The sequence below is a fragment of the Melanotaenia boesemani genome, chromosome 3 (assembly GCF_017639745.1).
Source record: "Melanotaenia boesemani isolate fMelBoe1 chromosome 3, fMelBoe1.pri, whole genome shotgun sequence".
Classification (NCBI taxonomy): domain Eukaryota; kingdom Metazoa; phylum Chordata; class Actinopteri; order Atheriniformes; family Melanotaeniidae; genus Melanotaenia; species Melanotaenia boesemani.
In genome coordinates this window covers 37,292,509-37,308,426 of record NC_055684.1, presented here as the reverse complement: position 1 = coordinate 37,308,426, position 15,918 = coordinate 37,292,509, and the positions used below count along the sequence as shown (strand labels likewise).

The following is a 15,918-nucleotide window of genomic DNA, read 5'->3' as shown; positions in this document are numbered from 1 at the left end:
CTTGATAAAGCAACCTCTTCTCATCCTCTACTTTAGTGGAGGAGGCTGTTAAAACACTTTAATGAGACATGTTTGCATTGTGGGAAAGTGACAGGTACATTCAGCACAGCTCAGCCATGAATCAGGAGTAGCCTGTGGAAATTTATATGTGTCTCCATGTGTTTATAGACACACATGGAATAGAACAAAAGGCCGTGTGTGTCTCTGTGGATGGAGTCAGCTGTTGTGTTTGCAGCCAGATGCAGAGGTGAGTCCAGACTCCTGGGAGTGTCTAGTCGTTCACTTCAACACATGAAACATGCACTGGGACTCTGATAATTTCTGACTTTTATCCACAAAAGGGACTGGACAAGGGAGGGAAGAGAAAGGAGAAGACGTAGAGTGGAGGAGGGGATGGGGAGCAGAGTTAACCGAGAGAAAATTAGATAGGAGACAAAAAGCAACCTTGAAAAACTCCAAAGAATAGAGACTCAAAAATAGATGAATTTTCTACCCTATTGAAGATGTCTCCCCCTCCCTTTGCCCTCAAACACACACACACACACACACACATGTCTCGGTCACCGGATCCTGAGACGATGGCATGGGCAACAAGGTGGGATTTAGACTTAAGTGCAGACGGATCAATTGAGCTGTAATGGTACCTTAGTGCCAAGGCCATTCTCTGAACTCTGCAGTCAATACCACAGTCAGGTAATGGTCCTGAATTCAGACTTTCACTCACAACTCTCCTTCCTCTCTTTCTCCCACTTGGCCATTTAAGCAAACAAAGCATTTTTCACTTATTTGCTTGTCATGAGTATCTCAGAAGCCTTCTCACCTGTCATCCATGTAAAGTATTAGGACTTACGTGTTGTTAAACAATGATTTTAATTATATTGCCTTCACTTATCAAGCAGTGAAGGAAAAAAATCTTTGGATATGATCAAAATTTGTTCTTGGGGCGATCGACTTAGCAACAGACAGAAAACAGTTTTAGAAGAGAAAGCAGGAATTCATCTGCAAGCTGATGAAGTGTGGAAAGAAAAGAAAAACAAAGGAATGGAAAGTGTAGAGAGATTCAAATAGGAACAAACAAGAAGCAGAAAAACAACATGCTGAACATGAAAATTACAGATAAGTGTAAGAAGCTTATAAATACTGCAGTATCTTCAGTTTCCATATTACGCCTGTGTAATTTAGTACATTTATTTACGGACACACACCAGTGCTACCTGCCCAGCGACCCAAACAAAATGGCAAGAAGCAACATGCTGTAATGGTTTAGCGCTGGAAGCATGCAAGAAGCGGCACATTACACAGCCTGACTGAATGTTAATACCGCGCATATCGGCAGAAATCTGAAACGCTTCTCATAAGATTCCACTGGGCTTTGTGCATTTGCCCGTTTCATTTTCAATATCTTTCCGCCTTAGGGAGAAGCACTTTGTTTTACACTGATGTGCTTTTGTCTGCTTGGTCTGTGTCTAGGTAGAAAAAATCAGCATAGTGAAATACTGGTGTGCTGCTTGTGTGGCCTTTAATTGTATTCTCTTTTTCTGTTTTATCTTTCTACACACACACACACACACACACACACACATACACATACACACACACACAAACTATATGTAAATATATATGTATGTTAAATCTATGTATATATACTTTTGCTTTATTTAACTGAAAGAGTTATACTAGATTAAATCACCAGTATTCAGCACAGGAAACAATTTTTCCAAGAAGATTGCAAAACAGTCTTGATGTCTTAATCTTTGAGGGACCTTTAAAAAAAACGTACACGTTTTACCCTTAGGTACCAAAATGGTACTTCTTAGAAAAATTTGATATATTTTCATTTTACTTTTTTCATCAGATCTTTCAACAACTTCAGACCCAAACCATTACTATAAAAATCTAATTTAAAATGTATATTTTAAGGTTTTTATGACCTTTTTGTCATAAGAAATCCAGATTTTTTTTTATGAGAAAAACTCATAATATGCTTTAAAATATATGATGATTATAATGTGTCAAAAACACGTGTTCAGAATGGGAGTCAATGGGACCAAATTGGTCCCGAGCAAAAGAGTGTTGGCATTACGGTTGTCTCCTTTCTGTGCAAAATTCAATAAAGAGGATCATGGAATTTTAAACATAATAATAAAGGAAAAATTCTGGTCAAGTTTCATACAATTAGCCTTTAAACTGAAGTTGATATTGAGAATTGAAAACATGAAATAAGCAGCAAGAACATGTTTGCCTCGAGGGTTTACGCTATTCTTAAAAGACAGCATCAAATATTCTAACCAACTGAACAGTCTGCAAGTGATCATTTGTACAAGGCTCTTAAAAGATTACAGTAAACACTAAACTTTAGGTTTATTTGCAGTGTTTAATTCGTCATGAAAAAGATTCATCTTTAACACATGACTCGGCTGGCAGCATGCAGCAGCATGCAGCAGCCTTCAGCAGCGTAACATCAGTCTACAGTCTCACAGCAGAATCTGTAACGTCTATGATGGTTCACAGTGAAAGAGAAAGCAGTTTCATAATTGCATCTAAAAAAATGCAAGAAAGCTCAGAAGATTATGATTATATTTAAGAATCAAATCAGTTAACCAGAATGTGTTGTAAAAGGAGGTAAAAGGGGTTGGGGATAGCATTAAACTTCATATTATGTTGTTAAAGAGCCATATTCAGCACTCAGTGTAGTCCAGCTACTTTTTTCTTTCCTAACTTTGTCACTCGAGGTCAGTCAGAGTTAAGCATGAGAAACACAGTGTTTTAAATGTGGACATAAGTACCTGCTACATGTTCTCCTGTGAGACTAAAGTGGAATATTTAACAAGGAAAAAGCAAAAACTAATGAGTTAGTCGCATCGCATCCTACAGTGCAGTGTTTGGCAGATAAACGGTATGAACTGCTTGGAGCTAATGTTTCCAATAAAGCATAATAGTGAATATAAACTTATAACATTAGTTGTGTTATATATAGCAGTGATTATTTAGATGTTTAAGAATCAAAGCAGTCTACTACAAAGTGACTGATCATTATCCTCAACCTCTGCATGCGACTCATGAGGTAAAATCAGTCATTATTTGTAGCTAAACGACCTTTCTATAGAGTCTGAAACAGCCTTTAACAGATATGAATCCCATTGTTTCTGGCACCATGTGGGAAAGGTAAAGCAGAGATATTCACATAAGCCTGGTGATGAACACTTTTACATACTAAACAGGTGACATTGAGGTTATCAAGTAAATGTGCGGTTGCTATTCCTCGCAGTCCTGCTGAACAGGAACTTCCTGTCCCGAGCTGACAAATGATATAATCTCTGTGAGTGACGAACAGCGCAGTGCCAGCGACAACAGCATCATGCTGGAAGTGTTTTATTTCTGATGTCTGTTTCTTGCAGATGAGGTCAGAGATTGCCTGCAGAAGAGTAATTTAGCAAATTCATGTGCATGCGCGTTTGCTTGTGATGCTGCGTGGATGCTCGTAGAGGGCCGGCAGATGATGCTGTTCGGATGCAGGGCACACAGTCATATTTATTTGTGGTGGAGGAAGGATTGCCTTGATGCATGTCAATGCGCCCCCGTGTCAGTCCTGTGTGATTACCACAAGAAATGACACAACTCAGCCTTTTGGCCCTCAGAGACATACACTGAGAGGAGATGGAGAGGGTGATGTAGAAGGAGGGATAATTTTAGAATAGGTGTTATTTGATGTTCACATATAATCTTGAGTGTGTCTGTGCTCTACTTACTAACATAAATGTGTGTGAATATTTTCTTTCTGCTGCTAAATTCAACAACTCCACATTGGCATGATAGCCAGCTGAGCCCTCTGTCCACACCGATGCTTACATAAAGCACCCAAGGAGCGTTTTGGTGTCTCCCTAAATGTGAGCACAGATTATTTATTTCTTTATTTTTACAAATGCATCAATCTTTTATAAACCCACAATCTGTGCAAAACTAGTGACAACATGTCTCTTACTGATGGGAAGTTTTGTCCCAAGGTTCCCAATGAGCTGCATCAAGGGACCACATATTCTCACACGCACACAACCACACATGCACACAAACACACACACTCATACAATCGCACACACATGCACAACTGTGCTCTTTTAATGAGTGTATCAGAGAACAAAGCTGATAAAAATGCATGCCATGGCTCAGCCTTTAAAAAGGGAATAAGAAATAGGCTTCTGTGTAGCCATGCAGCATGCCTAATCATTTCTCACAGCACTTGCACCTTGCATACTCTTACATACTGTAGGGGAATAAAACACGCACATCTCTGACACACAAATTTGCACCTTGCACAGAAACTTGAAAAACAGAAATACCATCTAAAACACACAAACACATAAATATTTCATCTATCAGTCGTAGTGCTACAGTCAATCTGCAGAGGCATTTGCACTTCTAAATATTCCCAACTCACACCTCTAAATTTAAATGAGCTTTTCTAATTAACAGTCTGGAAAAACTCTGTGTTCTCTCTGAAATATGTTGCTGTTACAAACAGGTAATAGATACAAACAATAGCCATTTACTTTATGTCACTTTTTTTTGTCTTCTTGCCTTGCTCCTTTCTGACATCTGTAAAAAAAAACCATGGTGCCCTGAGGCGTCTGCTCAGTCTTGTTGACATTTCCTGTTAGCTTCTTCCCCACAAGGGGGCAGTGGCACTGCACAGATGTCTGAAGAGGCTGAACAGAAGCATGAGTCTTGGTTGAAGTTCGTACTGTACCTTCTCTGGAAGTTTCTCAATATATTAGCGGACAGAGCTGCATATCAATGACTTATGAAGAATAATGAAGGTTTGAAGAGGGGGAGACATTTTGTTATTAATGCGTATCTGTTGTCTTTCATTTTGACTGCAGAGTTAGTCCCTTTGTAAAGAGAAGTGTTGACACTCTATTACAGTGGGAGGATAATTGAATTTGTGTGTGTGTGTGTGTGTGTGTTTATGAAAGTGTGTAGGAGCTTCAGAAGCTGTCACTCAGCTGTAATTAGGAATAGTCTCTCCTGCTGTCCTCTGATAGGCTTTGAATTTACTTTGCAAATACTGTGCAAATGCAACGTGTGTGTATGTGTGTGTGTTAGGACACAACTTGTTTTTATGGATTGTTTGATCAGCTGGTTTATGTTTTAGTTAATAGGCTACTCTGCAGATTTCTTTTTTGTACACCCATTTTGGAATCAGTTAAAATTTTAGTTTGTCATGCATACTGTGTTGTGAGCCCATCTGTGTGTGTGTTTGTGTGTGTGTGTGTGTGCACATGATTGAGTGTTAGAGTGTTTGTGAGGGAGAGGGGCTGTGTGTGATGTCTGTAGTGGGGATCACATTCAGCCTGGGGGTAGGTGAACCTAGTGTAAACAATGGATCTGACAGAATCTAGGCCTTCACATCTCCAACCCTGGTGTGTGTGTGTGTGTGTGTGAATTGGTGTATGTGTGAGTAGACCTTCATATAAGGCCAGTGAAGGCCACTGAGGAACCCTAGAGCAGACTGGCCTCTCTGACAGAGTGTCTTTGTTCCTCCTTTCTCCAGAGGCTTCTTCTGTTTGAGGTGAGGAAGAGGAGAAGCAGGAGGAAGAGGAGTAGGAGGAGATTTGAGGTGCGAGTGAATGCAACCATGGCCTGTACGCCATGAGCAGGTGCGCCGTGGAAAAGACACCAAAGGAGACAGAGACGACCAACAGGTGAGCTGACATCATGTGTGTGTGCAGCTAATGATTATTTTTCTGCTTTTATCATTAATCAAATCATTGTTAGATCCACAAATATATATGATAACGAGTAATTGTTTTTTCTTTCTTTCTTGATGAGCTGGTCATGAAAAAAAAATCTTCAGAATAAAACAATAATACAATAATGATTAGTGGTTATTTGAAGTGAATGGGATTGGCTGCAGCCCCTCTCCCTGACAGGATGAAGAGGGTGTAGAAAATGAATAAGTGGCTGGATTAGCTGTAATCCATGACCATATCGTGTTAATTCTTGGCTGAGCCGTGTTACATTCAGCGTAACCTGTCATCACTCATAAAGTCAGCTCTTTTTTAAGGTGCTGCTGGAAGAAAATGGGAAGAGTTAATCCTAATGTGATACAAAGAAGAATAAAAGAGTGCTACAGCTGACGGCTGAGCTGAAATTACTCTGATTACATTGTGTTTGTGTGTGTGTGGGCGTGTGTGTATGTTATAATTTTCAGCTTAGCTCATCTGTCAGATTGTTATGTTTGTTTAAAAGGCTTTATATTCTCTTGTTTGTTCAGTCTCTAATAACTTCTGATGCCCTCTTCCTTCACGTCTCCCCTCTTTGCCCCCTCTTTCGCTCTCTCAGGATGAAACTAAGGGGGAGGTCAGCTTGGCCTTGGCAAGTGGCCTTTCTTGTTGCCTTGGTGATGCTCTGGGTTGACCCAGTCGCTGCTGGCAACCGTAATCATCGGGGACCGACAGGTACACCGGGCCTTGCTCTGAACCCCCCTTCCAACACCACCAGAGGTTAATTACACTGTCACTTCAGAAGCATAACACATGTTCTCCGAGCCTGACTGAACCGTCCATGTCCTGAAGGAGGGGGCTACGCAGGGAAAGTCTGTTCTGTTCCTCTGTGTGACAGAATGTAATCTAGACAAGGCCTCGTTTTAGGCTTCGATGCCAACACACCTCTGTGATGATCCAGCGCATACAGATACAAATGGTACTTAAGCTGTCAGAAGCTGTCAACACAAATAGATCAGTGTGGGGAAGATCTAATCTATTCAGGAAGCAGGCATCCATCATCTCAGAGTCAATGGTCCTCTCAAGCGGTTAGGCTCTTAGTGGTTTAATGCTGATATGAAATAGGTTTCATGCCTCATGTAGAAGAGGCCACGGTCTCATGACTTCTAATCCTCAGGCTTATAATCGCACATGCTTACATTAATATGCATAGCTTTGCAGCTCTGCTTTTGACCAAAGCTCTGCTTCATTTACTTAGAAATCCATGAACCAAGAAACCACAGCGAGCATTGACTCAATTCCGGCCTACAAAGCTAAATTTCTTTACCATCTTTGATTTCTGTAAGTTATGGAGACGAGCCACACTTAGCTTGAGAATGACTAGCTAAGGCTTATTAATATTTGATTGAGGATGACAACAGGGACAGTTGTGCTGAGTCATGGCATCTTGTGCATCAACTTGTTGCCAGAAACCTCCCGTGCCACCTCTTCCTCACACTTAATTATGACAGTTTCCTTAATTATCTCTCCATTTCTCCGCTCTCCCAGCTCATGTTTTGCAGGGTGACCTTTATGCGCCACAGAAATGCTACCAGCATTCAGTCTGTTCTGTGAATGATGTTATTAGTTTCCTTTTAACAGAAATAAGGCTGCCTGCTTACGGCAGGGACACTACTAATTGCAGGGCCTGTAGATTGTGAAGGTCACCATGCATCCATCCCTGCCCCTTCTCTTTTCACTCCCTCTGTGAGACAAGATATCTTGATGCCCAACCAACCAGTGATTTATTTATTATTTCATGGTTTGCTCTAATTGGTGGAAGTTTAAGTTTAAGTTTGAGGTTGTGAAATAATTGGGTGCATATTTTGGCTGCTAGATAAACTTTGGTGGGTTTGTCTTTAAGCACTTTTACTGCTATTTTGTTGGCTGATCAGGGAGACGTTGGGTGTAAGATGGTGATGTACCATTAGCTGCCACATGGTGGCTCTATAGGCCAAAAAATGCTCCACAAAAGGTGCACATTGCTTTTTCTTAATCTAAATCTCATTTACTGAATGCAGTTCTCCGAAGCAACGTGTAATGCAACGAAAACTCAGCCAAAAAATAAATCTATATTAGGGATTGAATGAAATGATGGTGCAGCATAAAAATTTGATATTACAGATAGTTTGGGGAAGAAAAAATAGCCTTCCTCCTGGGAATAACCTTTTCCTCATTCTGCTTCTCTGGGTGTTACTGCTTCTCAGTAATCTGTACATTGATCCACCACTCATTTGATTAGCTGGCATCATTGCACAGGAGAAAATAAGTCTAGAGTTCAATCATTTAGCCTCTGCTGTCTACAAAACAGCCGCTAATAAAGTTATCTCAGGTAGATGTCACCCTTCTGTAGATTCAAATGGAACATTCAGCGCACACACAATGCACTTCTTTTCGTTTCCTGTGGTTTTCACATGTTGTATTGGTACAAATAAAACCAGGTGTGCAAAAATGTTTAAATCTGTTCCAACAAACAACTCAACAATTAGATTTCTAATGTTATTCACAAACATTACACTTTCTTTTGGGTTAAATCAGTAATTGGTGCTTCTTTGCAAGCTGCTCCACTTTTCTGACAGTAAAATATCTGGTTCTTATATTCTCATAAGCCTCTTCTCTTGTGTGGATACTTAAAATTTGATTATTTGAGATTCGGTTCAAACCTTTCAGAAGTCAATTTCCTTCCATATGCACTCCTGTCACAGCTTGTTGGAGCATGCTTGACAAACCAAACTTTTTACAACAGTAATCTGGTGCTGCATTTGTGAATCCACTGTGTTAATGGGGCCTTCTGTGTCCACCTTGGTTCCTGTGTGAAACCACATATGTAGCTCCATCTGCATTTAAAATGTATCTGTCATATTTGTGCTTTCCTAACACAAGCAAGCTTGCTTTAAAGTTCAAGTCCCATCTGCATGTCCATCTATTTGATGCATACTACACATGTTTGTTTGAAATAAATACAGAGCTGGCAAGGTCAAGTGAGCAGGTTTTATTGGGGAAAGATATGTAGTACAGCAGCACTCAACTGTACCAGCGACCTGTAGTGATAATTAGCATAAATCTGGATGAGGCCTAATGTGGACCTGTAAAACACTAATAATGTCAGGAGGATTGATAGGCTGTGCTAGACCAAGGTGAGCAGGAGATGGAATGAGGAAAGGAAGTGTGTAAAGGCTAGAAGGGGACAAATGAAAACAGAAGACAGCATGAGATTTGATGAAACACAATGTGGTGTAGAGTTTGTAGTTTGTGCGACAGAGTTCTCACATTGTTTAGCTTTTTTCTGCAGAGATGTAAACTACATCACCTGTACATTGACTTTGTCATCTCTGACAGAGTTGCTTGATACCTGGCCTTTCATAGCAGTGAACACGATTGTCAGGTATTGACAGGGGAAAGACACAGCTTTTTGATAAAATGGACAATGCTCTGCTCGCCTGTGTCTGTCAGAATACATCAATCGCCTGGCTAACCCATCAGTTCAAGGTAGCTTGAATGCCCGGCTACTGTTACAACCCCCCAACACAACACCTCCCCCCTGCCTGCTGCAGGAATAGAAGCATTTAGCCATGCTTGAGAAGTCTTTTCATGGCAGCGTGTTGGGCTCTATTACACTGAGATGGCCATAACAAAATGCTTTAAAGGCAACACTGAGACATTAGATATGCTGTTACTTTGTGTATATAGCTGGAAGCTGACTGCTTAACACATGAATCTTCAGTAGATGAGGGGTGAGAGGCAGCAGGGCAGTGAATTGAGGCTGATGGGGAAGGTAAAACTGCGAGGGCTCACAGTTCAGCTGTGATGCTTCTTTGATGTCTGGCACTTGTTTTATGCTTATTAATTTCCTTTTTTTTGGTTTTGGTCCAGCTTTTTCAGTTTTAACCATTAAAGAAGGGCGTTTAAAAATGTAACTTTTTGACAACAGCAGATAAGAGACATACTATGCCCTTGTTTCACAAACTGGCACAGAGAGAGAGATAGAAAGTGCATCCTAATTTTTGTATAATTTACACCTCTATTTAAGCAAATTATTTTAGGGGCTTTGAGTGACCCTCTCTTCCTTTGGGTCTGCTACTTTTGAAATCTGTACTTCTCAATAAACCTTGCAGCATGTTATTGCAGCAAAAGAGAGCATACAGTTAACAGCCTGAGAGGCTGGTGCATACGCCAAACTTAGAGAAGTATCAACTGAATGGCTTTTTTATTTTCATATACGGACAATTCCTCATCTACAGTTGGACCATGGACAGTTGGTACAGTAGGCTGTGCATCTTTGAATGCACAGCCTACTGTACCAGTTGTATTAAAATGGCCCAGACCTCAGATTATAATTTCTGTGTCACACACCAGCTCCATAAACCCTGTGTTTCCCTGTATCTCCATTCGTCTGTATTTTGTTTATGTTTTCAGCAATTAACATTAGGCACTGTTCCTTATGCTCCATAGTTAACTTGCCTGTTTTTGTAAGGCAGTTACCATACTGATATCAGTATAACAAATGACAAATTGGAAATCAGAATTTCCATTTTGCAGCTGGTAAAAATGAAAGAACATGAACTGGAAGTCAGATATATAAAACACTAAACAAAGTACTGATGGAGCATCATTAGCTAATTTATTTTTTAAGATAAGTTGAACAATAAAAAACATTGTTCCGCAATAACAAAAGTTAAAGATAAAAATGATAAAGTGGTTTATACATCCTGCGAAATCACATATGTATTTAGAAATTATTTTGATGATTTGTACAAACCTGAACATAAAAACAGTGAAGAGGACATGGACTCATTTTTCCAAAAACTTAAACTACCTAAATTAAATTTACAAGATAACAGTTCTCTTGATGCTGAGATTACAGTTGAAGATGTAAAAAAATCAATCAACTCTTTAAAAAATGGAAAAGCCTGTGGTCCAGACGGTTTCCCAGGGGAGGTATAAAAAACATTTATAGATATTCTGGCACCTCTTTTAACAAAAATGTTTCAACATTCTGATGATATGAAAAAACTACCAAAAACTATGCAGCAATCCATTATTACTGTAATACTAAAAGAACACAAAATCCCTTAAAATCCTTAATCATATAGACCTATATCAATTCAAAATACAGATTCAAAAATATTAGCAAATATTTTAGCATTACTTCTGAATACTATAATGGATAAATTAGTGGCCACCGATCAAACAGGCTTTATACAAACACGTTAATCCTGCTCCAACGTGAGACGACTGCTTGGAATACTTCAGTATATAACAACTAGGAGGGAAAAGGCAGCCGTCATTACGTTGGATGCGGAAAAAGCTTTTGACCGTGTAGAATGGAAATATCTTTTTAGAACATTAAAAGAATTTTCATTTAATGAAACATTTATTAATTGGATTAAACTATTCTATACATTACCACAAGCTGCAGTACTCATAAATGGAACAATATCTGAGACATTCTCGCTTGAAAGAGGCACTAAACAGGGATGTCCTTTGTCCCCTCTACTGTCGTTACTGTTAATAATTGAACCTCTTGCAGAGGCTATAAGATTAAATGATCAGGTTAAAGGCATTCAAACAAATCACAGCACACACAAGATATCATTATATGCACATGATGTACTTTTATTTCTGAAAAACCCAACTAAATCAATTCCGCCCTTAGTCAGTATAATTGAAGAGTTTGGTAAATTCTCCGGATATAAAATTAACTATGAAAAATTGTTCGTCCTACCACTTGGAGAAAAAACAAATAACTTAATTAACTACCACCCATTTAAAGTAAAAAGTAATATCAAATATCTTGGCCTTTTTTTCTGCCCTGATCTCTCAAAATTAATTAAAAATAATCTATTACCTATTATAGCAAAAATAAAAATTGATCTCTCAAGATGGACTAATCTCTCACTATCTTTGATTGATCGTATAGCAATTATTAAAATGAACGTCCTCCCACGCCTATTGTATCCCTTACAAATGCTACCCGCATACATACCTTTAAAAATCTTCAAAACTATACACAGTGCTATAGGTGCATTTGTTTGGAACAATGGGCGTCCGAGAATGGAATTACAACAACTTCAGCTACCTATAAAAAGGGTGGACTTGCAATCCCTAATCTAAAATTCTATCACTGGGCTTCTCAACTAAAATTTGTGTTAGAATCTAGAAAGTATAGATATGGATAACAGTCACCTAGAGCACTTCCCGTTTATATGTTTTACGAATATAAAAACTCAATTTAGTAATAATTATATAATTAAAAATATATACAAAACTCTTACTGCCGTACGCCAACATTTCTGTCTCAACCAATATTCATTTTTAGGACCTATTGCGAACAATCCTGATTTTCATCAAACGTGTATTGATGCTGGATTTAAGGAATGGCAAACAGCTGGTATAAAAAAAATATCAGATCTATATTTAGATGACAGAATAAAGTCCTTTCAACAACTACAAAATGAATTTAATCTCCCACGAACTCAGTTTTTCCGATATCTACAAATAAGAAGTTATTTAAACTCCATTTCATATTACCAAACGGGTAAGAAAATAAATGTTTTAGATGATCTGTTACTAAGAACAATTGTAGTAAAAAGAAAAATAATCACTCATATATATATGATCATTTTATAGTAAATAACAATATCTGCATAAATATTAAACAAAGCTGGGAAAAAGACTTTGGGTCTCAACTGGATGACCAGATATGGAGTAAAGTACTGATAAATGCAAGACATATTACAAGATCTAATAAATCCTATGAAACACAGTATAAAATTATTAATAAACTGCATGTGACTCCTGTAATTCGGAGTAAGTATGATAATACATGTACCAAAATATGTCAAAAATGTCAAAAAGAAACAGGAACTTACTTTCACCTAATATGGTCATGCCCTATCATCACCTCATTCTGGTCTACAGTCCTTGTGGAAATTGAGAAATATACTGGTGTTAAACTGCCAATGGACCCTAAGTACTGTATTCTTGGTCTACCGATCAAAGAAACAAAGCTACTGTCTATAATGTTATACGTCGCTCGTCTATCTATACTTCATGTCTGGATAAACCAGACCATCCTCCTACATTATCTCTGTGGCGTGAAAAACTGATGGCACTATTACCATATGAAAGACTGTACAGTGTATTGGATGTATCTATGGACAACTTTGTAAAAGACTGGTCACCCCTGAGTGTGTATTTTGGTTCTGAATGGAAGACAATAACGTGCATAAACATGAATAGATAATAAGAGACAAAAAATAAACACAAATACCACTTGTCACCCCGCAATATGTATGTATTTAAAATTTATGTACTTTATAATTTTAGTTACTTATTTATATATTTTTATTTCTTTTGTATGTACGAGGGAAGTGAGATGGGTAGGGACGTACTACTGTATTTTCCTTTCATTATTTATGTAAATGTTTTCTTTTCTTTTTTTTCTGTCTTTTTTTTTCCTTCTTTTTTTTGTCTTGTTGTTATAACTCATCCAAAATACTTGAAAATAAAGAGTTTAAAAAAAAAAAAAAAAAGATAAGTTGATCTATTTAACTAATAATGATATTTTGCTTTAATAGCAAAGAAAAATGCAAGAATAAAGCAGTTTCAACCTTGAACTTCTGAGGTACAGCAAATGCAGCATCATCTGAACTGGAAGTTAGTGGAAATAAAAGAAAAGTGGCAAAATAACTTTAACCCATTGGAACCAGACATCCCGTGTGCAGGACATAACAAATAAATATGTATTTCATTCTGTCTCCCTTCAAAGTACCTACACATTTTACACACCATTGGAAAACTAAGATTCTTGAGATTTGAGTGATGTATACCATTCCAGGCTAAAACCATCACTGTAGATTTGTTAAACACTTATTTCAGACCAGTTGCCAATACTGAAGCTTTACCGTGCACCAGTAGCAGATGATACTGCAACATCAGCAAGGGTCCAGTCAAAGTAATCCAATAAAACAACAGATCCACAACAAGCCTTTTATCCATATAAACCTATTTTATGGAAAAAGTTTAGGATTTTAAGGGGTTAAAGAGGGACCTAATTTTACCCTACAACGGCTCACTGAATGTCACATTTTCAGGTATAGAAACCCCCCCAAAAACAAACAAACAAACAAAAAAATCTTCTATAATATGTTCCCTGTAATGTAAACCTCTATGACAGCATCATATAGTGACTCTAAACTGAAGTGTGTTTGTTCATTGTGCTGACCACCACTTCAGTGCAGTTACATCAGTATGACCTTGTTAGTTTGTTGACTTAACATTTAGCTCAATGGACTGTGCAACTGCACACACTGTTCTTTGAGCTAAACAGCAAACTCTATCTTTTGTTTATCATAGCACATCACAAGTCATGCATGGACATACTACATGTTTAATATTACATTGCAGAAGACTGAGAAAGAAATAAAGAGTGTTTGGTGTGAAGGCAACAAATTGCTTTACGCCTCCTCTTTTTTTTCGACACCTAGAGTGGGTGCTTTTAAATTGATATCTCCCTCATTAAATAGAATTGGCTGTAAATTCTATCTGGCTCCCGACTCCTGTTTATTGATTAAACACCTCAGATGCTCCAGGATATAAATCATAGCAATAACCTTAGAGGTCCAGACCTTACAGGCAAACAAACACATCAGTACACACATCCATGCATATGCTGTCCTGTCATCCTTCTTTTATCATTTTTTGAAAAATTGTAACCTTTTCCTGATAATTTCTTGAGTGTATCTGAGTAAATGTCCACTGCCTGAGCATGTGCGTATTGATGTGTTTGTTTTTTATATCAATGCCAACCAAGGTGCGAAGAGTTAGGTCCCTGCATGTAACTGATCTTACTTTCTGTACATTTCTACAACAGTGCATAGAAATACTTTAGATGTTTCTGCTGACCCCGCAGCAGGAGGGTGTTTTGGTTAATACCCAATGACTGCTGGCAACCATCTGATGGCACAACCTCCTGGCTAAAGGCCACAGTCATTAAGCAACAACTGAAAGTAGAAACATCCCAGGATGTATTTTTCCACATATGAATACATTTTTGTGCCCAAATAATAATATGTATTTCTTGTTTTTCACACACACACACACACACACACACACACACACACACACACACACACACACACACACACACACACACACACACACACACACACACACACACAATGTTCATAGTGAATCCACAACACAAAAACAGACAAGTTAATTTTACTGCCATCATAAACTCTTGTTTATGTTCAACATTTTTTTTCTCATTTACAGTATGACTTTAAAACTTTAAAAACTATGACACCTAAAGGGTTAATTACAAGCCAACAAACCATCATGAATATACAGAACAGTGTGAAGAAAGTTTTTTTTCTGTGTGCAGTATTTGGTGCTGCTCCCTAATAAAAGCCTTATTGGCAACATCTGAAACATAATGAAGTTTTTATGAATGTCCTTTTAAGCCGGACATGAAAGACAGCCTGTTTTAAAGTATTTGCTTGAAGAGCACCCTGGGTTATTTTTCTCTTCATTAAGGTGCATCAGTACACCAAACGCAAAAAAACCCAGCGGAGGCTCTCTCTCCCATCTTCTTTAAATAACAGAAATCCCTTTCAAAACTGCACACGTGCTCTTCTCATATCTTACACCTGCCGAAAATTTACCTAATTTGCATTCATGCTTAATTTGTTTGGATTTTAATTGGGGTACAAACCACGGGAAGACACATACACACACACACAAAAAAAAAGGATTAATGAAATTTTGGTGGGTTTATCATCCGCTGCTCACACATCCTTAGAGGCTTTATGCTTTTTAAAATACAAACGGATTCTGCCCAATTCTGATGGAGGTAATAAAGAGAGGAGACCAGCGCACCCTCTGACCTCATTATGCCAGCAAAAGATGAGCTGCTCTTTGTTCTCTCCACTGGCTGTGACACCACTTTGCCTCCACCTGGTTGACTCCATCCCTCTTCTTTTTCTTCCTTATAAACCAACTGTCTTTGTCTGAGATGAAGAAAGCAGATTGAGCAGTCTTAGCCAGTTAGAGTTCTGTAAAAGCAGTGGAATTAAATCATACAGTAATTATATTGAGGGATTAAACAAGGGAAGCTGATTGTTCTTGATTGATGCTTTAATTTTTTCTACATTGT

The 15,918-nt window shown here is 38.2% G+C and overlaps 1 protein-coding gene across 4 annotated transcripts in view; it reads left to right on the top strand.

Annotated features, from left to right (window-relative positions):
• Positions 1–15,918, top strand: part of tafa4b (TAFA chemokine like family member 4b) — a 44,843-nt gene that overhangs the window by 9,519 nt on the left and 19,406 nt on the right. For 2 of the 4 annotated variants that reach the window (XM_041980646.1, XM_041980645.1), the window contains exons 2-3: positions 5,549–5,699; positions 6,340–6,500. In XM_041980646.1, coding sequence (XP_041836580.1) covers positions 5,647–5,699; positions 6,340–6,500 — 214 coding nt within the window. In that variant the 5' untranslated portion in view covers positions 5,549–5,646. Of the gene's footprint in view, positions 1–4,725; positions 4,815–5,548; positions 5,700–6,339; positions 6,501–15,918 lie in introns of those variants that run through there. The other 2 variants (XM_041980647.1, XM_041980648.1) reach the window with 2 other exon arrangements.